At 39.9% G+C, this 21,612-nt stretch overlaps 1 protein-coding gene and 1 long non-coding RNA gene across 16 annotated transcripts in view; one reads left to right on the forward strand and one right to left on the reverse strand.

Moving 5' to 3' along the window:
* The window catches only part of BBX (BBX high mobility group box domain containing), a 132,417-nt gene that overhangs the window by 21,009 nt on the left and 89,796 nt on the right, over nt 1–21,612 (reverse strand). For 14 of the 15 annotated variants that reach the window (XM_074536064.1, XM_074536060.1, XM_074536062.1 and 11 more), the window contains 6 exons: nt 16,321–16,401; nt 14,072–14,152; nt 8,685–8,765; nt 5,376–5,456; nt 2,277–3,192; nt 1,263–1,401 (listed from right to left, as the gene is read on the reverse strand). In XM_074536064.1, coding sequence (XP_074392165.1) covers nt 1,263–1,401; nt 2,277–3,192; nt 5,376–5,456; nt 8,685–8,765; nt 14,072–14,152; nt 16,321–16,401 — 1,379 coding nt within the window. The remainder of the gene's footprint in view (nt 1–1,262; nt 1,402–2,276; nt 3,193–5,375; nt 5,457–8,684; nt 8,766–14,071; nt 14,153–16,320; nt 16,402–21,612) is intronic. The other variant, XM_074536061.1, reaches the window with a different exon arrangement.
* On the forward strand, nt 12,045–21,163 carry LOC141728274 (uncharacterized). The gene is made up of 3 exons (XR_012579174.1): nt 12,045–12,466; nt 14,482–14,550; nt 17,837–21,163. It is a non-coding gene; the product is annotated as an uncharacterized LOC141728274 (long non-coding RNA).

Genomic DNA, 21,612 nt, shown 5'->3' on the forward strand with positions numbered 1-21,612 from the left:
AAGATTGAGTAATGCAATGAAAAGGGATACTGGATACCTTCTCCAGCACTTATGCTTCACAAATTCTTAATTCTGCCTTTACAGAGTTCACTAAATAATATTCATTAATGATGCAACTGAATAAAGATGAGAGATTGGAAAATACGTATTTTCTCATCCAGCCAGCGAATGAGGGTAGTGTTGAATAAATGATTTAGACAATTTTCCTCAGTACTCTTTGAATAAATAATTTACAACTACTTTTTTTATGCTACAAGATGTGATGAGCTTTCCCACCATTATGTGGGAAAATTTTTCAATCTTTCAACTGAAAATATTCCCAAAACTTATACAAAGCTCTAAAAATACAAAGTGTTCCATTTTTTCTTAACTATTTTTTCTTGACTATTCTAATAAACAAGACTTGGGGATTCCCTCTGATTTAATATTTTTACTGAAAGTGAGCTGCAATTAGATGTCAGGTTGTGAAAAGGGTACTGCAAACCTGCAAAACCAAATATATTATAATTTTAAGCATGAAACATGGAAAATCTTCCCTTTTAAATACATTTTCTCATCTGCAAGAATTTGTAAGCATGAATGGCAGCCCAGATTTAACTACTACCCCTGCAACTAAATAAATCTGTAATACTCTGACAAAAATCATTACTTGTATACTAGAAAAGTAGTAATTCTGTGCAGCCTTGCTAAATTTTAATGCATCTACACTCATTAATTGTTTCTAAGATATATTTAATTTCATCATGGTGGACATAAACAGTTTAAATATCTTTTCGCTACAATAGAAAATTGACATTATTTACCATAATTATTTGCCAATATAAGAACATTGTTTACTATTCCTCTGTGAGCAATCTCTCCAAGTGGGCAAAGAGACCTACTCTTTCTAATCTAATCTGGTTTATGATGATTGAACACCTACACAGAACTTTAAATAGTGCTTGCAAAGTACTCTGAAAATCTAAGTAACCCTCTTCACTACTTTTTGAGCAGGTAAATATTGTGTGGTTTCTTTAGAACTGAGCAAATAACACCATTCAAATTCACTTACAGTGGTGTAAACCTGGAAAGATCTCAAAGGAATTACTTTGCTATATAAACGACAGGTATTTAGAGCATGACTCAGTTCCACAGGGTTTTTCATTTTTGGAATTGTGATTATTTATGTGTTAGATGCAGGTCACTTAGCTGCAGTGAGGAGGACTCAGTCTTAAATTATTAGGCTGACCTAACTAAAACATCAGTGTTAAGCCACAACTTACCCGAAAACAAACTCTTCCTTTGGCTTAGTCTTTTTCAGCTTTTTGTTCCCACTTGTCCCACTTGGGGAAAAGGCCCAGATTTCTTCATTCCAGCATCCTTCATGATCTGAGGAGTTACCTTTTCCTGAGCTTCTTTTTCCTGTGATGAAGGCAGACAATTGTTTCTCATCTTTAGAAAAATGTTCCAAAACAAAGTAAATGCAAAAGAAACTTGTGTACCCCAGCAGTACAGCAACTTATGAAGGCTGACCTTCTCTAAGGCAGTCACAAAACATTTTTCATTTTAAACTGGGCAATGATGATATTGACAACTATTCTGCATCCCCTCTCCTGTCTTTTCCTGGACTATCTCAAAAGTCAGGATCTCTTAAGGTATAAAGAAGGAAGAGATGAAGAGATATACAGTAATAAGCTTCCCTAAATTACAAACTACTTTTTTCTTTTCTGACTGTTCTAATTACACATATAAATCTACCACATATAATGTCTACTTCCAGACATTTCACTGAAAGCTTCCAGATATTATCTCAAATTTGTCCTTCCACAGGATAAAGGGTTCTCACTTACAGCCTACAGCAAATCTAACAACCAAAGCAAAACCAGAACACATTTGCTTCTTGCAGGATTGAGAACTATGCTCACAACCACAGGAGTTGTTTATATAGAAACAAGGTAATGGTTTGGGGTTACATACATCACAAGTCCTGCACACATCTACCAGCAGGCTGACAAATTAAACAACAAAGCCTTCAGCCAAAAACTTAAAGACGAAAATACAGCAGTTAGGAGTCTGTGAGGTAAGCAGGAACACAGATTGCAGGACTTCAAAAGACCTGCCCTGGAACAGGGAGCCCAGCCACTCTCCACCTGTCCCTAGCATCTCAGGTGGCCAGACACAATATTCCCACTGCACACTGCTCAAACTCCAGCTTAAACATGGATTTTTGTTTTTCCTCCCACTCCAGGCAGGCTTTTGCAGTTCATGCTGTAAACAAAACACTCAAAGCCACCCACCTCTGTCCACATTAGCGCGCAGAGATGTGAGCATGCCCTCTGACACCAGAGTTTTATAAAGAGCACCTTTGCAAGATCTCTCCGATTTCCTGGAGCCACAGGTTTCTATCTTTTTAACACAGTCACTGTCCTCAGTTTTGATCTGTTCTGGTAAGCTTTGGGGTACCACCTCCTCTGTTGGGGTCAGTGGTTCCACTTTAATGTTATCAGGAGCCTCACACGGTACTTCCTTGCTGGCTTCAATACTAAGGAAATCGGGAGGCTTGGATTCTTTGGCGGTCTCCATTGGTTTCTCCTTTGATGTTTTCTTTTCTTTTGATTTCACTTTTTTCTTTGGTGATTTTGTATCCAACATGCTTCCCTTCACATTTGAGACAGGGCGGTTTTTTTTGCGGGGAGTATCCGCAAGTCTCTCAGCACCCCAGTCCCCCTTGGCCACGGCTTCAATTGTGTACATGACACTTTCAATGTCCGACTCGGAGGACTGCCTCTTTTTACAAGATTTTTTGGGGGTGGATTTTTCATTTGTGTGCCGGTCCAACTTATTTTTTTTCTTTTTCTTCTTTATCTTTTCTGGCTTTAGCCCAAGGATAGTCATGTCACTCATGAAAAGCTCTGGAGAACGGCACATGTGATCCTTTGTGTTATCCTTTCTCTCAAAAGGACTGTTTTCCATTGCAAGACTAGTAAAATCTCTGCATTTTGCAGTTTCTGATTCCTCAGCTTTTGTTTCATCTGGGTTCTGCAATTTTTCTATCTCTGATTGGTCTACTTTTCTATTACTGGAGTCTTTTACTGTTGTTTTCTCCAGTTCTCGTTCCATGTCCTCTGAAACTTCCCCTTCCTCATCTTCCAGTGCTTCCACTTTTGTTTTCCCAGGTTCTTTCACTTTTACTCCTTCTGAAGCAAGGCACATCTAAAATAAGTTTTAAAACAGTCCCATGAAACAAACATCAACTCTTAACATTACTTATACTAACAGGAGTATTTAACAGGGAATCTCTCTGGCATTTTAGTTTAGGAAAGCAAACTGTGTTACAGGACAGTACTGAAAAACAGGCTGAAGACATGCTGAAACTGATGCAATGGGATGAGGGCTAAGTGCTAGAATAAGGCTGGTAGGTTCATTGCTCTAATAAAAAAGACTCCCAACTGATCTCAGTGGTGTTTCCTTTAAAGCTCTTTGTATCATCTGGAAATCCACTGCTAGACAGGTTTTCAGAATATCTGAAATGCAACAGAACAGAGTTATCTCTGACTACTGCCACAGACAATCTACTTGGAATCTCACATCCATTCCCCCTTCAACTTTCAAATGTCCCTAATACAATTCCTTTCTCCATTTTCTAAATAGCCTTGAAGGAGTAAGGGAAAAATGTTTACTGAATCTCCCTGAGGTTATTTTCTTCTACTTGAATGTAAGAAATTATTTGGAAGGTAGTGCAAAAGCCTTCCAAATCTTTCTTCTCAAGTCACAGACTTATTTTGCAAAAAACTGCAAAGCAGCAGTGGTTGCCATGGTTATCTCTTCCTGGAGATAACACTAATGGAAACCAAAATCCTTATACTATCTGAGGAACACCAATATTCAGAAAAAGAACTGTCAGAAGGCCCTCAAACTGCCATGTTCCTGCAGCACTGACTTAGGAGATCCTCTCTGTTTTGGATCACCTGTAAGCTATGCAGACACATCTACAGAAGGTGGTCCTTCACAGCACCAACCAAAAGCCCTTGGGAAGACATGCTTTGTTCTTACTGTCCTCTCTCAAAGCCCCCAAGCTGAATTCCCAGTGCAGTTTTGTTTTTAGAACAAATGTCAACCAGTCACCTGGAGCAAAACCAGATGGAGGAGGCTTGCTTTGAACCAGACATCAGAAGGTTCCGGCAGCTTAGCCCACAGGCCATGTGGTCAGTATGGATGTACCTCTCAGAGACATATGGGTTCTCTTTAGGTCCATTTTACATTTCTCAAATTGGCAAGGCTTTTCTTCCTTGCAAACTAAAAAGTCTCTCATACCAATTTATGTAAGAACCTAACACCAATGATTGGGATGTTTTTGCAGCAGGTTTCCAAAATTCTTGCTGCACAAGGTAGAAAATACTGATCTGGTTCAGGACAAGCTGAGCTGAGCACTGTAAAGCACCAGAGCTTGGGCAACACACAGGATCTATTGGGAAGCAGGTTAGACTAGGCAAAGGAGAACTCCACAACTGTGCTGATGGGGACTCTTGGTACAAAGGTAGTTCTGTGACTTTTTTACTACACTGCAATGTTAAGCACAGCCTGTGATTCTCAAAAGCTAAAGTTCAATCTTTAAGATGGAGCTCGCTGAACTAAGACTGTTTTGTCAATTCAACATACATCGCACAGCCAATGGATTTTTTCCTTTTATACATTTGCTTCTTCTGCAGTAGCCAGTAGTACAGAGCTACAGACATGGCTACAAAAGAAGTGAATTCTGTCTTGTCAGCAAATAAACTTCTAATTAAACAATCTTCAAGATTGGGAAAGCTTAAAAAGATTATTTAGAAACAAAAAAAGGCAAAATTTCAATAAAGTGCCATTGGTTTTAACTGCTCCCAGAAGGAAGATCTGCTGACAGTACCACAGCAGAACTCCTATGTAAGTTAGGAGATGTAAGAACCTGTTAGTTCTCCTGAAAAATAAAATGGGCATGAAAAGCAAAAATAAATGAAAGAAGCTCATAGCCATTACCATGAATTTGTAATGGCAATGTCTGAATTTTATAACACAGTCATCCAGTCCTCTCTCTCAACTACTTGTGTTCCTCAGCTAAGCCCTAAGACTTCAAAGCCTAAACTAAGAAACTGAATCAAGTTCAGTTGCAACCAAGTCCCTTTGCCACCAGGAACTGATAGTACTTCTCAGCTACAGACTCTTAGAAATCTCTAAATTGATGGCTAATCTGGGGAAATCTTAACTTGTGGCATCTGAGCCATGGTAATTTATGGTTCTATAAGCAGTGGTGCAATTATAGCTGTATCAGTGCTCTGCCTTGCAGGCTTTGGCAATCAGTAGCTTTAACTTCTCCACCCCACTGCTCCTGGGGCAATTAGTCATGAGTATGTTAGTATTACCTCTGCCAGCTGAAATAATGCTGATGTTCCACACTGTTTCGTTAAATCAGAAGCCCCTGAATGGGATGTACTTGAAGAAATCTATGGAGAGAAAAATCAACACAAATAAAACATTCTTTGATCACTACCAATTATTTAATGTTTATGACACAGCTTTTCAACAGATTATTTCCCCTGTTCCCAAAATTCATTTATAAGATTATATACTAAAATAGAAGTGTAGACCTGTGCATCCTGGTAGGAATAAAAACCCACTCCACACTGCTCTGCTGCACAATACCACTATACACTAAATGATACTTGCACATTTGGGGTTTTTCTTGTCAGGACTTCCTTTGAGGAACAGGATGAACTGAAACACATGCTCTCTCACACAGGAACAGACTCCAGCAGTTAAACAACAATCTATACCAGCATGCAGCCCAGCTGGTGGTGTTTTTAAAGGCTTAGCAGGACATCAGATTCCAAAATTTTTAATTATTTCATTATCACAGGTTAAGGAAGCCATTTCTTTCAGGTTATGATATTGCCTTTTGGTGTGCTATAGGACTCGTATAAAAGAGATGCTCTGAACCCAAAGTTAAGTAAAAGCCCTCAAGCCTTTGGTAATCTTTAGTATTCCTCAGAATAAAAGAAGGCTGTCATGATGACTATCCTCCAAGAATCTTTTTCCTGCATCAGGCCATGATTCTCTTCAGTACTTTAGAGTATTTTGCGTCAGTTTTGAAATATGTGCAAGGAAATGTTCTTTTTCTAAACAACTTTAAAGTATCAGTATCAGGATTGGCCACTAGTTTGAAGAAAATGTTGTATTTTTAAGGACATATCCCATCATCTCAGACCAGGCTTATGGGCTTTTTATACATCCTTCTTTAGGCTGCACAAGAATATGAAGTTATAAGGGACTGGGGAACCAAAATATTTACACCTTTTTGTCTCTCCCTGTCCCCACAAACTCAGTTTTCATTGCTCTCAATCAACATGGGCCTACAAAGTCGATTGCAGAATTTGACCTGTCACTGCCATAAAGGGAATAAACAAAAACCAACACTGTCTCTACATCTCCTGGAAGGTGCAGCTCTTCACAGTGCCTCCCAAGCTCTGATCATCAGAGCTCAGGCCTCCCCATGCTGCTGACAGCCAGGTGCTGTTAGTGGTCTGCAGTGGCCTCCTTGCCTTGGGGAGGTGATGCTCCATTCCTGCACTCCAACACTTACTCTCGTGCCTCTGCACTGAAGCTAAACACAGCAAGGGACTCAGCAGAGCTGAACAGCAACAACCTCCCAAGCTTCAAATGCAGAGTGGATCCAACCATTTGTAGAAACTTAGAAATCCTCAGAAGTTTTAGAAAATAATTAAACCCCCTTCAGCATTTTATTTTAATCACCATCTGTGAAATATTGTGAAATATCAAAAAGGAAGGGATAGGGAGGGGGGGGGAGAAGATAAAATTGTTTAATCTACATAGCAAAGACATGAAGGAGGAGCAGAGCAGTGTGGTGTGCTGAAGAAGACAGGCTCCCACGCACCAGACACTTGCCATGGCAGCAGCATGGAAACAGTAGTCCCCTCCAGTGCACAACATCTGCAGTTTGGAGTTACAGCAAGCTGTCTGCCAAATCCACTTGCAAACCTAAGACACCCTCGAGGTGATTATGAAATGGTTTATTCAAGATGCTTCAAACCAGGGACTGAACTGCATCTGAAAACTCAAGCTGAATCTCTCACATATCATTTACTGAACTATGATCCAACATTAGAGATCTCCAAAACTGGGGAAAAAAATAAGAAAAAAATCAATAGCACTGATGTGCTCACCTCTACAAGAGCTAGAGACATGGAGGATGTGCCTAGTACATCTGCTGTGTTTTTCCCTGTTTGAATCAGAGCCTTTAACGTCCATTTTGTGTATTAAATTAGGCTTGCAGGACACCATCTGAGCAATCACTGAGAGATCACGGAAACCTGTCCAACACACAACGTCATGCTGCCAGACTTAGCTTCGCTTTTTCTGCCACCTGCAGTACAAACTGTGCACTCCTGTGGACAAGCATCTGTCCTTCTACTAAATTAGGGCTTCACAAGCTTCATGGTCACATCACAACCTCCAATGCTGACTTCTAAAGATCAGGCTGCACACGGCAATAATCCTTACTCCAGAACAGCACTACTCAGCCTGCTGCTGTCATGTTAGAAACTTCTGGTGTCCCTGAGTAAATACTCCCATCCCTTCTGCTGGCCCAGAGCTGCAACAGCCAAATACCCTTATGGGTCACTGACCACAGTTGGGTGTAATCACCCTTGCACAGGCACTGCTGGCAATAGAGCACATAGCCACAAACTCTACTACTGCCAGACTGCCTGTACAGTAAGGCAGATTTTCTTCCACTCATATAAATTCCTATAAAGCCACAGTCCTGCAAGACTAGAACAAGACATGAAATACTTTCATTTCAATGCTTCCAATATCTGCCTTTTTCCTGAGAGGGACTGATCTCACCAGCAAGAATATAGGGCTGTCTGCAACTAGAGAGGATCCAGAGAACCATTTTCCTTACTCAAATAGGATGTGAATTTGAAATAAACTAAAACACCACAACAAAAACCAACAAAAGAAGTGTACAAGTAGCATGCTAGCATACTTTCTTATTTGTCTGGAATACAGCATGTATCTTCATCTTTCAATCATCACAAAGAATAGCATCTGCACATCAAACCTCAGAGATTTTTGAGTGAATCATTCAGATCAAAGAGAAGACCTCTACAAGGCTATATTTAAGACTGACAGAGAATTTCTAGGACCTTGAGGAAACCTGACCCAGCATTCTTGATTACAGCTGCCAATTTCAGAATTTAATACACTGCATCAACTTCCAACTCTTCATACAGATTCCTGATGACCTTTCCTTATTCTCAGTCCTCGATTAAGCAATGTACCTTCCAATCATCACCATTAAAGCTTTGTTTTTTTAATCCTGGTATCCAGCTCCTCATTAAGAATACTGTTACCTCCTGTTTTTGCTGTTCACCTGAGCATTGTTTTTATTACTGTTATAAAGCTAACTTTCCCAAAAAGAAGTATAACTTTCTGTACTGTCTCTAAGAAAATAAGCACATTCACAAGTGTCTAAAAGACTAGATCCCTGGGACCATAACCACTGCCTACTTCTCTTGGTATGTCATTATTTACTAATTTATGTTTCTGGAAACATGAAATTTGATACTAGAGCAAACCTTAAACAATTAATACTTTTTTGTGGAAAAGTTATACACATCCTCCCCTTCTGACACTAGTGGGTATAACTTTACCTCTGCCAACTGGAAGAGTGCCGACTTCCCACAGTGCTTTACTGGCTCAGGACTTGGCAGCTGGGAAGTGTTTGATGAGATCTGGGTTACAAATGAACAGAGGAGAAAATATTTCAGTGGCACACAGGAAAGACAGAAAGGGAGGGGAAAAAAGAATGGAAAACAACAGATTAGTTAAATTTTAGTTCTTTCTGGCAAAAAGCCCTACTTCAGACAGGCAACCCCACCCAAGAAACACTTAAGAGATATGTAGAAAACAGAAGAACACAAGCAAAAATCACATTCCTTCCTTAGATTATGTTCATGGATACTCTATGTTTGTACTGTCCACAGCTAATATTCTGTCATGCTGTGTGTTTTATATAAGTTTTATGTGACCAAATCAACAAATCATACCTGTTGCTTAAAAATATGTCCTATTAGTTGTTAAGGTTAAATTAAATTCTCCCAGAAGGTCTGGGCAGTATTTCCCATTATTTAGACATAGAAGAGGACCATCTGTTCTCACAGGCAGTTCTTGTTTCACTTTCTTTAGTTATGAAAAAGGAAATAAGACCTATATCTGGAGATTAAACCTAGCCTCCCAAAGAGCTGTTGGTGTGCCAGCACCTTTGATAAGTAAATAACTGCCATTACCACTTTAGGGAATTGCTTTTACAGCCAAACTTTTTCAGACCTACTTTCTAGTGCAGCATTATGAATTCAGAAATGCAAGAAATTTCTGATATGTGACCTTTTTGGCATGGCATTGCATAGTAGTATTTGACTTAGAAGCCTTTAAAAGCCTTGGGACAAAATCATCAGTGTTTCTATGGTATCTCCCTCATTACAAAAATCACATTTAGGACCATGATTACGCAGGTAGTGACAGGACAAGGCCAATGGTTTTAAGGTGAAAGAGGGCAGGTTTATGGGAGATGTTACAATAAATTCTTAACTCAGAGGGTGGTGAGGCACTGGAACAGGTGGCCCAGAGAGGGTGGTGTTCAGGGCCAGGCTGGGTGGGGCTTTGAGGAACCCCATGGAGTGGAAGGTGTCCCTGCATGCAGCAGGGGGCTGGAACAAGATGAGCTTTATGGTCCCTTCCAATGAAAACCATCCTAGGGTTCTATGATCTTCCAATGCAAACATTATCATGTTTGCCTTTCTCCTTGTAATAAATTCTCTCTTTTGAACTAGGTTATTTGAAGAATTTATCTTTCAGTTACCTGTCAAAGAATTTATTATTACACTCCCCACCACATCCTCCTCCACCAAAATCCAGGACATCCATTTCACTTAAAGCTATTTCAGTACAGCGAATAATACTCAAATGTGCACCAACAGTAATTTTTAATATTAAACTGAAATAATTCAACATCCTAGTTTTGCTTTGAGACAGTTCAGTGAACCTGCTCAGGACCCCCCTTGACTAAATGCTCTTGTATACTGCACTTCGACTTTTTCATCTTTCTATTTTAACAAAAAATTTTTTTTCTACATAACATGAATGACAGAAAAAGGATAGAACAACACCCACACACACTGAATTATAACTTGAGAACATACAGGCATATCTTGCCTCCTGATGCAGAAAGTGAGGAAACAGTAAAGAATTTTTGCCCAGACAATAGGTGTTGCTAACAAAATGTGAGATTCTTTATAGCACTAAATGAAAGAGAGGAAGGAGACACTTCATCTCAGAACAAAAAACCAACTCAACCTTTAAAGAGCTAAGAAAACAAACAGCAAGTGACAGAAGCATGTAACTCGTTCTGATGAAGTTACTGGCCAAACATCAAAAGGAAAAAAATGGCTGATCAATCAGGTCTCAGTGAGGTTACAGATCCCATTCCCTGTCTTAAGGACATCTCCCAGACTTCACAAACAGCCCTTTACTGATGTAGAGGTTTAACTGGAGGATCATCAGGATCAAGTTACTATCTTTTATTACAATACAGGTGGGACTTTAGCTATTATATTACATTTTAGTTTACAAAAGAAGCTGGAACTACTTTTTCATATTCCTCCTAGAACAAGCATTTCATTCCAACACAAACATTTAATAATTTCAGTATGTGGGCAAACAGCAAATACATTTTTCTTTACCTGGGAAGATTACAACTTTACATATGGAAGCTGGGAGAGGAAACACTCACTAGTTTTTACACTCCAGATTTCAAGGTATTTTGACCAAAAGTTTTGGATTCAAACTTCCTGTTCTGCACAGAAATAAACACAGAGCAAACCTTCTCAAAGTGAGCATGTGAGAATGCAGCATGGACAAAATCCTCCTGAGTCATGCTTTTTATCTTAAATGAAAATAACAAGCTGGACTAGCAAAAAAAAATTCACCTTGTTGCATACTGCGCATGACTGGTTTTGTTTTTGTCTTTTTAATTAAATCACTTTGAGAAAAAATTTAGAAAAGCTGCTGGAAGCAAAGAGTTTGGTGTTTGTGGATTCACTTTATTTTTAAGACGGTTCAACTAGCAATTCTTTTGCTTCCATACTCCAGAAGCCTTTTCTTTAATAATGAATAAGAATTTAGGAAAGTAAATCCAAGAGGTGCTCATCTTTCAAGGAAGCAATCACCACCATCTGTTCACATTTGCCAAACACAGATGCAGTAAGACCACGAGAGCAAGGGGTCCCATCTGCTCTGCTTCCCTTTCATGGCAAGGACAGGGACAGTGACCAGTCCCTGTGAGCAGACAGCCTGCAAACAGCCACAGCCCTAAGGACCACAGCCCACTGCTCAGAAATCACAGCCTTTCCATACGGCTCCAAATGAGGAGGACAAAACTAGGGCCAACTACTTGCAAGGTCAGAAGCATGAGAAAGACAAAAGCATAACTTGACAACAATCCAAACTTCAAAAAGCTCTTATGAGGATGTCACATCATCTTTGAAGACCTCCAAGGCACTTGCCTGTGCACCCACAGAACCCAATGAAATGTTGCTTCCAGGATTTTCATCATCTGTTGTGGCAAGTCATTGGGCAGGCCTCATTAGGCATATCCTGAACAGCTTTAATTGACAACTACAGCACTTGGGCTAGACAACCAGATGAAAGACTAACTGAGGCTGTAAAGACAAAAAGAATCCCATGCTACTCTACACATAACGAGCTGTTTCTGAGTGACAGGGCACTTGTACTCCTGGGGTAAAGGTGTCTGTTTTAAATGACAAACCTACTCAATGGGATCACTGTCTTCACAAAGAAGCACTTTTACTCATCCTGCTGCAAGGGCGGTGAAGAGAAAGGCAACATATGAGGAACACCCAGCCAGAACCAAAACTGAGCTGGGATGGCTGCCAGAAGTCTCCAGGCACATCAGACCAGAGCACACTTCACATTTCTTCACAGGTCTACTTGGCTACTGGTTAAATAACTACTTTCTCTCCTTCTCTTTTTTCTTTTGTAGCACTGTACATTGCTGACAGCAGCCCACTGCAAATTGCTTGCCATAATTTAGTTCTCTAAATGCAGTAATGCATTCATATAGACAAGATGCAAGAAGAAGTGGCACAGTAAGAAATAGGACTTTTGCCAAATTTCACAAAGGCAGCCTGTGCAAATGAAAGCACTTATAGCTGAAAGAGCACAAGCAGCTTTAATAGCAGGGGAGAAACCTTAAAGAGGTTCTGTAATATGCTCAATACTTTCCCCAGGAGCAACCTAAATTAAATCATCAGGCTACAAGCTAAGAAAAAACACCATTTCTCTACTGCTATAAACAAAAAATTATGTTCATCACTGTCATTAAGGTTTCGCAGGAAGAATAACCATGGCTAACAAGGTGGGTTTTTAAATTTTTTCTTTTTTTTTCTCTTTACCAGATTTCTGTCTCCTACTTCCAGCTACAGAACAAAACCAACCCCTCCAGACTGCACACACATTTAAATATTTTTACAAGAAAAAGAGATTAACCCTGACTCTAAAACTGTCCTCAGTAAATCCTAATTAACTTTCTAAGCACCTCTTCTACCTAATATTTGATGATTCATATGTGTATTCTAATGTGCCAAAGGAGCTCACTCAGCATACTGGAATGCAACCAAACATCAGTATGACAATTTTCAGGTTTGTCATTTTGTTTGTTCAATTAGGAGAGGAAATGATTTTAGGTTCTGTGAAATTCTGAGAGTATGGCTAAGCCAGGTTTTATGTGACAATTTAGGTATGTTGTACTAAATGCAATAAATATTCTGTTCAACTCTGCAGATATCCAGAATGACTGAGATTTTTGCAACTAAGTTAGCAGATTCACTTGCAGTATTATTCCAGTATTTTGCAGTAAAATTAACAAGAATTGTTCTCCAGTTTGTATCTTTTAACTTGGTTTAAAAGTCTAGCTTCAGCACACAGTTTCATCTTGCTCAATTCTAATTTTCTCAAAAGAGCTTTGCAAATTGACTTCCAACTTTCAAAGCTGTGGGTTACAATTATGAAAACACTTTCATGATTAGAGTTATTAACTGTATTTATCTTTTATAGGAGTGTTTGTAGCCAGGTATTTTCTGGCACCTGAATCAGTAAATTGGTTTGTCTTCCTTGGGCCTCCTAAGAAAAACACCAAGGCCCCTTCCAGCAAGCTAAAAAAACATAGTAGACAATCAGCTCAACATTACACAGAAGGAAGTGTGTGACACACAGAATAACAATCAGGGTATTTTTTAATCCCTTTATGCTCCTCTGCAATAGCACCAGCTCCAATCCCAGCCTTTTCAGGCACACACAAAATGCACCTGTGCCTTAAATGATTCTGCAAGCAGTATCAGACTCCCCCAAATGGGCAAGAAGAGTAAATGTGTGGAAAGTCAATTCACAGAGGCACATTTAACACATGGGAGAAGAAATTCCTAAAAGCAGCATTTCACAAACTCTAAATCTTCAATGGGTGGAGGAAGGCAGAAAGCTGTGTACTTATGGGAAACTGACACCACTTAACTGATGCTGTTAAATATCCTTGTGGCTGCTGTGATAAGCTTCCTTTGACCTACAAGGATTCTCCAAATGATTCCTGCCTCTAGGGCAATCACCATTCTGCCCTGCTGCAGCCTCTTCCACAGGCAGTGCAGTGTCATTTCAGAATGACTTTTAATTGCTGTTTTCCTAGATGTAAATTAAAAGGCCATTTGGATAGTAAGTCTGCAGTTATCCTTTGGGTATGGAAGGCTAGGTAATGTTCACAAACCCAATACCTCTCAGCTGGTAGAACTGGCCAACATCTCATCCAGTCACTGGTAATTCACTCCACGGTTTTCTTAACACAATACTGTCAGGAAGATATTCATCTCCTGATGGGAATCTCTGATAAGACAGGGTGCTCAGCCATTCACTGGCAACTCTTAGCGGTTCCTTGCTTCCTCCCATCCTCCCCCACCACATTCAACCACTGTACCTCAGCAAACTGAAACAATGCAGACTCCTCCGTTTGTTTTACTGCCCCCAGGACTCCAGGCTGTGACGTGTTGGAAGAGATCTGTCAGGAAAACAATTATGCTTGTGTTACCTAACTGTTCAGTTTCAGTATCACACTTCAACATGCTAAATTTATAATCTGTCATAAAAAGATTCCTGGTACTCCAGAGTATGCAAACAAGTTCCAACACACCCTTAGAACCAACAGTATCTGCTTTCCAGGAAACACATAAACAGGTGATCTGTGAAATGGTAATCTTGAATTACTTTTCAGAAGGAAAATCCTTCCTAGAATCTACAAAATAAGCTTTTTTTGAAGGGCTTTTATTTGCCTGCTGATATATCAGAGAAAGGTTAGCAACCAATACTTAACACTATTGTATTTCACAGTTCAGTGGAAGACCTGAGACTGCAGAATGGTGGTGATGACAGAGCACAAATTGCTACTTAGTACAGAAGGTAAGTGTGGACAGAAACACAATGTGTGTATTCTGAGATACCAGATCTATCCCCCACACCAAGGTAACTGCATTTCATACTGTTGAACTTGTGTCAATTAGTTTTGTTGCAAATGACACTTCTGATTAATGTTAGACTTCACTACAAGTATCAATTATTTTGCCACTGACACACATACCTACCATGCACTGGTTAGGTGCACCCTCTCTACAGGATGTTTAACATCCTTGAAAAATAAGACTAGCTAATTTGCATTTCTAATTACTGATCATCAGTAGGCTATTTCTAAACCACCTGTTTTAGCAGTGCAGGTGAGCTTGTTTCCTGGCACCCACTAAAAATTTTCTTCAATGGGTAAGGAAAAGCCTGAGGTCAGAAACCCTTAGCAAGGGCATATCTGCCAGCACACAATTCCTGCCTTCTACCACATGATTCTGGCACTTGCCTCCTTCGGCACTGTAAAATGAACTGAAACAATTAGGTGAGCTGGTATTTGTCTTACTCTTTTAAAGATTCAGCAGTGAAATTCAATACAAGACTCTACTGACAGTATAAACACACAGAAGCATCTCAGAGATATGGGAAAGATGGATGTCGAATCATTACCACAAAAGTGTCATAAGTGATACTGGAATTAACCAATTCTAAGAAGCATCTAAGTATTGCTTTTCACTGCTGGCACACCAGGCATTTCCTCTTCCTAACAAGGAAAGCCAGCAGGCTGTTTAAGAGCCTAATTACAGGTTATCTACTTCACTCTGGCCATTATCTTTAATCAGAAATAAAGGATCAGTGCTCCAATTTACTTCTAATATATTTAAAAGACTCAGATCTTAAGCTGGAATTCAAGGGCTTGTGCACTGATATTAAAATATCCAACTGAAAAAGAAGTCCCATTTCTTGTGTGCTAGGACTGCAGTGTCTGCTCCCAAAGTGATGATCTTTTAGGGAGGAGTATGAAAGTGCACAAGGCAATGGGTAATAAAGACACACAAGTCAGATTCACAGCTGGTGTGAACACAGGTAATAAAAAACCCTCACTACGACAAAATTTCTTTCCATATACTCTTACTTTAAAACTACCCAGTGTCTTGTAAAATCAGTATCTATACAGCTAAATATTTCTGTGTCATGTATTATGATTATTTCAAGAAAAAACTGATGCTTGCAGAGGGCTAGAGTTCCTTGCAATTTCATTTTTGTCATGTTATTTACATCTATGAAACCCATTACAACTTAGATGAAACTCTTCAAAGAAAAAGAGCAATAACACACACACCACAGTTACACTTCTAGCAATAGCTGGAGTATGTTGACAAAAATATTGTACACTGCAAAATCAAAGCACACTTGCATAGAGCTGTTTGGTGGTTCTAGAAGAAAATTTTGGAGAGTCAAGAACTAGAATGATTTTTGATGGAGCCAGTGACTAAAGCAGCCACACTAGATTGGAAACATCCAAATACATGTTAAAACCTTAGTTAATAAGTCTCTAGCTTAAAACTAAGTGCAGGAATGACATATCTCCAAATTATAGCTTAAACCAGGTGCTCCATTATTGCACCTGGGTTTCCACCAGGGTCCTAAACATCCTCTCTTGCACTTCAAGTCTTACCAACCTGATAAATGACTCAACAGCATAAACCCAAAAATGAGGGAACAAATAAAAACATCAATTTTAGTTAGACATTTGATTTTTCTTTCAACTGGACATCAGATGCTTCTTAAAAGGATACACTAAGGAAAAAAAACTCTTTTAAAGAAACTCACCTCTGCAAACTGAAACAATGATGACTTCTGACAGGCTTCTGTAGAATTAGATGTATCAGACTGGCAAGTACTGGAGGAAACCTGAAAAAGGAGAGTGCAGGGTAAGACCTCAAAGGTGCTTCCCTCAAGCTAAAAACAACAGTGAGCAAAATAAACCATTTAAGAGAAGAAGGGCAAGCTAATGTTTCACAGTCCTGGAAAAATTAAATCACATTTACAGATAAAAACATTGTTTAGCACCTATTATAATGCATTTGAAAACTGTCTTAGAAAAGAAGACCATAAAAATACCAGGCTTTTCTTCTCCTTTTATGATTCTGAACTTGTCAGAATAGTTTTATACAATAGAATACTCAATGGATTATACTGGACTACACACATAACCATCTTGTATTGGTGATGCTATAAACACTGCTACATCTGTAATTTGTGCTATAATTCGGAGTAAGATTACATAGAAGGTAAAAAAATATTTTGAAGACACAGTTGATGACAGAAATACTATTTAGAAAAATAATCTCCAATCATAACAGCATGAAAATAAATAGATAAGGGTAGCACAAGCCTAAAATTTCTCTAATCATGTACTTAAACATATATTTTAGGGGTTTTGAGAAGCAGTGCAAGAAAGTCATTATAACTGAAAACAAAATACAAACAAATGACTGTTCAAAACCAAAAGCCTTATTTGAATTAACACATCTTAGCCATGGTATCCTTATTAGCTAGAAATGTGTTAATCAAGCATTATTCTGTAAAGGAATTCTATCAAATACGATACATTCATTAAGGGTCACATTTGAGTATAAAAGATGTACATGTGTAACTCCTAGGAGAATGAAGTACTGTTAGTATAAAGTAAGGTATGTAACATGGCTTGTAAGAAACAGAAAAAAAGGAAGGAAGCTTTGTAAGATTTTATAAACAGTAACAGGATGAAATTTTTTTCCCTAACAACTTTTTTCCCCCTCAAAATTTCAGTTTACTTAACAAATGAAAAAATAAATGTGGGGCTTTTTCTTATTCATTGCCTAAGCAAGTAAATCAACAGCTTTTATTGGTGAAAGCACATAAGATTTAGCCACTGACTGCACCTGTTGGTAAGTAAGCACAAAGCCCCACAGCTCGTGCAGCTTGCCCTGCTGCTGCTATCTGAGATCCTGAAGCACTGCAACAGCAACAGCAGCATTTGCCTTCAGGAATCTGCTACCCACGCTCCCCTGGAAACACAAAATCCAAGTGTAGCAGCCCAGAGGACAAGGGGAAATTCACCAATGTGACAATTTGCTTACATACAAACAAACTTTTTTCTTTCCTGCCATAAACCTCATCAGCAACAGTGACTCCTGTTAAACACTGAGCAGGATGTTTCATCGGTGTACCATGGGAGTACAGCAACCCAAAGGGCTACAAAGAATGTAATTCTAATGTCTGTCTTCTGCCTTTTTTAGTGGGTTGTGCAAATGTTTTCACTGATGTAATGTTTATTACTGACTTTTATCATGTTTCTGTACAGTCCGTTTAAGACGTCTGTGCCTCAACAGTAGTCTGGACTACTACCAGAAAAGTATCTGGCTGCTTTTGAGAGACTCATCTCCAAAGGTCTGAGATTCTGCAAAGGTGCAAATATGTACAGCTGCTGCTTGCACGTCTGAGCATTCATTTGGTTATTTTAGGCCACTGCATTGGAGGGATTCTTAAAAGAATAACCTAACTTTGGACTTGTTTCCCGTATTTTCTGCAGTTCAAACAGCTGTTTTACACTGCTTAGCTCTGAGTTTGGAGCCATTGAGCCATGGACCCCAGGAGCACCATGCTGGAGTGGCTGTGCCCTTCCAAGAGGGGCTATCTGGGCTCAGCCAGGTGCTGTCAGACACTCAGGATGAGCCTTCTCGCTGCCTCAGAGGGCATGTGCTGCAGGCTGGGCACGGCTTGTACACTGGTGGTACCAGAACCACCTGCTGTGGGAGGTGTGAAGTCCAGTTTTCTACGGGTTTGTGTGTAGAGGGACAGATTGCTGGTGCTCAGTAACTCAGTGGAGGTTTTGTGGTTGGAACCACTATGTTTTTCTTATTAATTCCTGCTACTCTTTAAAAAGTTAATGCTGTTGCTTTTACTTGGCAGACCACTTCATTAGACCTTGTTTCTTCTACTCTGCTGCTCCCCAAACACTCCTGACCTGTGGGAAACTTATTATCTCCACAACTTCTACCATTTGCCAGGCTGGACCTGATCAAAGCATTAAAATAGTTACCAGAAGAAGCAGATGAACAGATAGTGCCATTTTGTACATCCCACTTCCTGCTCTAATAAAATGTCCTCAAAATCCCATTTCTTCCTCCAAGCCTTCTCTTGAGCTGCCCTGAGAGATTTTTCACTTCTGATTCACACTTTGCACGGACCCTGCATCACATGTACGATAGCCTTTTGCACTCAAAAAGAAGGCAACCACAGGCCTTCCTTTCCCTGCAGGTTACCACAACCTGCTCTGAAACGATCCCACAGACCGAGGGCGGAGGAAATCCCTGGGCCAGCCGCATCCTGAGGCTGCGAGGCATCAGTGCCGCAGACACGCAGGCTCTGGAGGCTTTGGAGGCCGCTCCGGCTGTCGGGATTTCTGGGCAGTAACCCACCGAGAGTCCACTAGGTGCTGCTGTAAGGCAAGGAAAGGGCCAGACGGACGAGTACGGGCGATGTGCAGGGAGGCGAACGGGCAAGCAAGGAGCGCCGCTCACCCGGCTGCAGCCTTGCTGTCAATAGCCTGCGCCGAGGAGCCGGCTGTGCCTGGCACAACCACAGCAGCTGCAGATGATCCGTCCGGCATCTCTGCTCAGGTGTTCAGTAAAATATGCTCACACACCGCTGTCTTGTGTAATCGATGAAAGCATTCAAAATGCAGGGGGAAACTGCATATCCATGTCCTTTGCCTATAAGGTCTGTAGCTTCTCTTGCCTATCTGCTTAGTAACGCCAGCTGCTGCCTAGAAATCAATCACCCACCACCACTGAATTCTTTTACTAGAAGAGAAACTCCCCAGTCTATTACAAAAATTTGCAAAACCGGGAACATACTGGCAACATACAGAGATTGCAACTGAAGCCTCAAAACAATTTTGTAAATATCATTGTTGTGCCTCTTCCCATCCTCCTGCTGGCTGGTCACTTGGTTACCTGACATCTGGGCTTCTGACAACTCGAAGATTAAACACCTCACTGGAAAAACCCCTATCCATTCATTTAGCATACACTTGCCAGAACATCAGCAGATGTTGACTACTTTTCATTGGATTAGCAGACCTCTAAATACTATGTCCTTCATCCTCTCTCAAGTGCTGAGCAAAACTGTGCCAGTGTTGCCCTTCCCTCTGTTAAGAACTTTAAAGTTGTAGGAGTATCTATCTAAGACCTATGCTTACTAGGCCACCCGAGGCTGCATAATCATACATACACACAGCAGTCAATATGCATGTCACAGCTAATCCTGTGTCTGGCAGATCCCCAGTTTAAGAATCATATATGTGTACATGTATCTTAAGTGTATACACATTTTCATGATAATTTAGACATGTTATAATTTAGACCATTCTTTAAAATATGACCGTGTCTGTTCTTTTTCTAAAAATTGAAATTGCCAAGTCTTTAGATGTACAATGTATATTTATATACTCACAAACATATAAAAACAATACATACATTCTCCATAATAAAGCAACTTCTGAACCTCTTTCACTAACCGTACCTCTGTAGTCACCTTAGTACACCACATTCTCTCCCATGTGAATACCAACTCTAATACCACACAACTGACTCCTCCTCTCCCCTCAAGAGCAAAGCAGCTTCCCAGCTCTACAATGAATTCTTGAGCTGCTTTCTGAGTCTGTCATACCACCTCTTAGCATGCTCTGCTAACCTCTCAGATGCTGGTTTAAGTGTGAGATCATAAGCATGGAAATCCAACCATAGATCCTCCTAAAGGCATGCAAAGATGACCATCTTACATCTCCTCTGTCTACACGCTTGAGGGTGGGAAGACAGAAGAGCTGTTCAGTTACCCAAGTCTAAACAGATTTAGGATCATTACTGCATTTGAGAAACACACACCTAAGAAATATTTGTTCTGTATTGATTCACCACTGAAACATAAGAAAATAAAGGACAAATGGAAGACACACCATGGAAGGCAAATGGAAGGATGCCACAAAAAAGAAACCAAGAAAGTCTCTCAGCACCTGGACACACAGCTGGAGACTTAACTCCTGCAAACACACAATGAGGAGGACTGAACTTTGTTCATTTGTATCTCTTTAAGAATATCAATCTCCCCAGTTGACCTGGAGGAGGTATTTTACAAAGGGGACCCTCAAAAAGAATCAGAGGTGTGCAGTTTCCTGGGAAAGTGCTTTGTCCCTTAACCACTTCTCAGGTAGGGCAGGACAATTAAAATATGGTAATTCATTAGTAAGTATGGGCTACATTATGGCTCGTCTCAACTCTAGCAATCCCCCAACTAGTTTTGTCTGGGCTGTATTTATGACAATTATTTTGCTATGCATTTTTGGGGAAAGCAGTTTACACAGCTTGCTTCTTTGATGTGGAAGGCCAGGTTTCAAAAGAAGACTACAGGCCCAGAAGAGTAGAGTGTAGTTTATACATAAACTGAATATTTCATCACAAGTTGTATTGCACACTTCTATCGGGAAAACCAGGATTTATTGAGGCACACAGGAAACATGTATTTTGCTCAAAATAAGAAAGTTCTGATTAAAAGAACTTTTATGCACTAAAGCAATCACACAATATGCTTTTTGATTTGACTCTAAATCTGCATGTGGATTTTATTCCTACACTGCCATCTGAAATCATACTACTGAGGCTCTTGTAGAATCAAGTCACCTCAGCTCTCAAGGTCATAGCAAAGACCTTTTTTAAAGGAATGCAATATCTGTGACTACAATATACCTTCCCTCACATTTAAACATAACAGCATAGTAAAAGCAGCTTGTATGCTCCAAGCTGAGAGACTACAAGTTTGAGAAGGACAGTATAATTTTAGCACAAAATAATGTATTTCTTTTCACTTCTCTGTCAACTTGGCTTGAATGTTTCTTATTTTTCATGCTGCAGCACAGAAGGCCAGTACCCACACAGCACAAAACTTCCATGGCTAAAACTGGTGTGCGAAGCATTGAGGAGTCCTGGCAGTACAGAAGCAATACATCCCAAATGCACTACACGTATAGATTAAGTTAATTATTACTTTTCCTCCCAATAAAACCAACAACAACAACAAAAG

Source organism: Zonotrichia albicollis, chromosome 2 (genome assembly GCF_047830755.1).
Source record: "Zonotrichia albicollis isolate bZonAlb1 chromosome 2, bZonAlb1.hap1, whole genome shotgun sequence".
NCBI classification, from domain to species: Eukaryota; Metazoa; Chordata; class Aves; order Passeriformes; family Passerellidae; genus Zonotrichia; species Zonotrichia albicollis.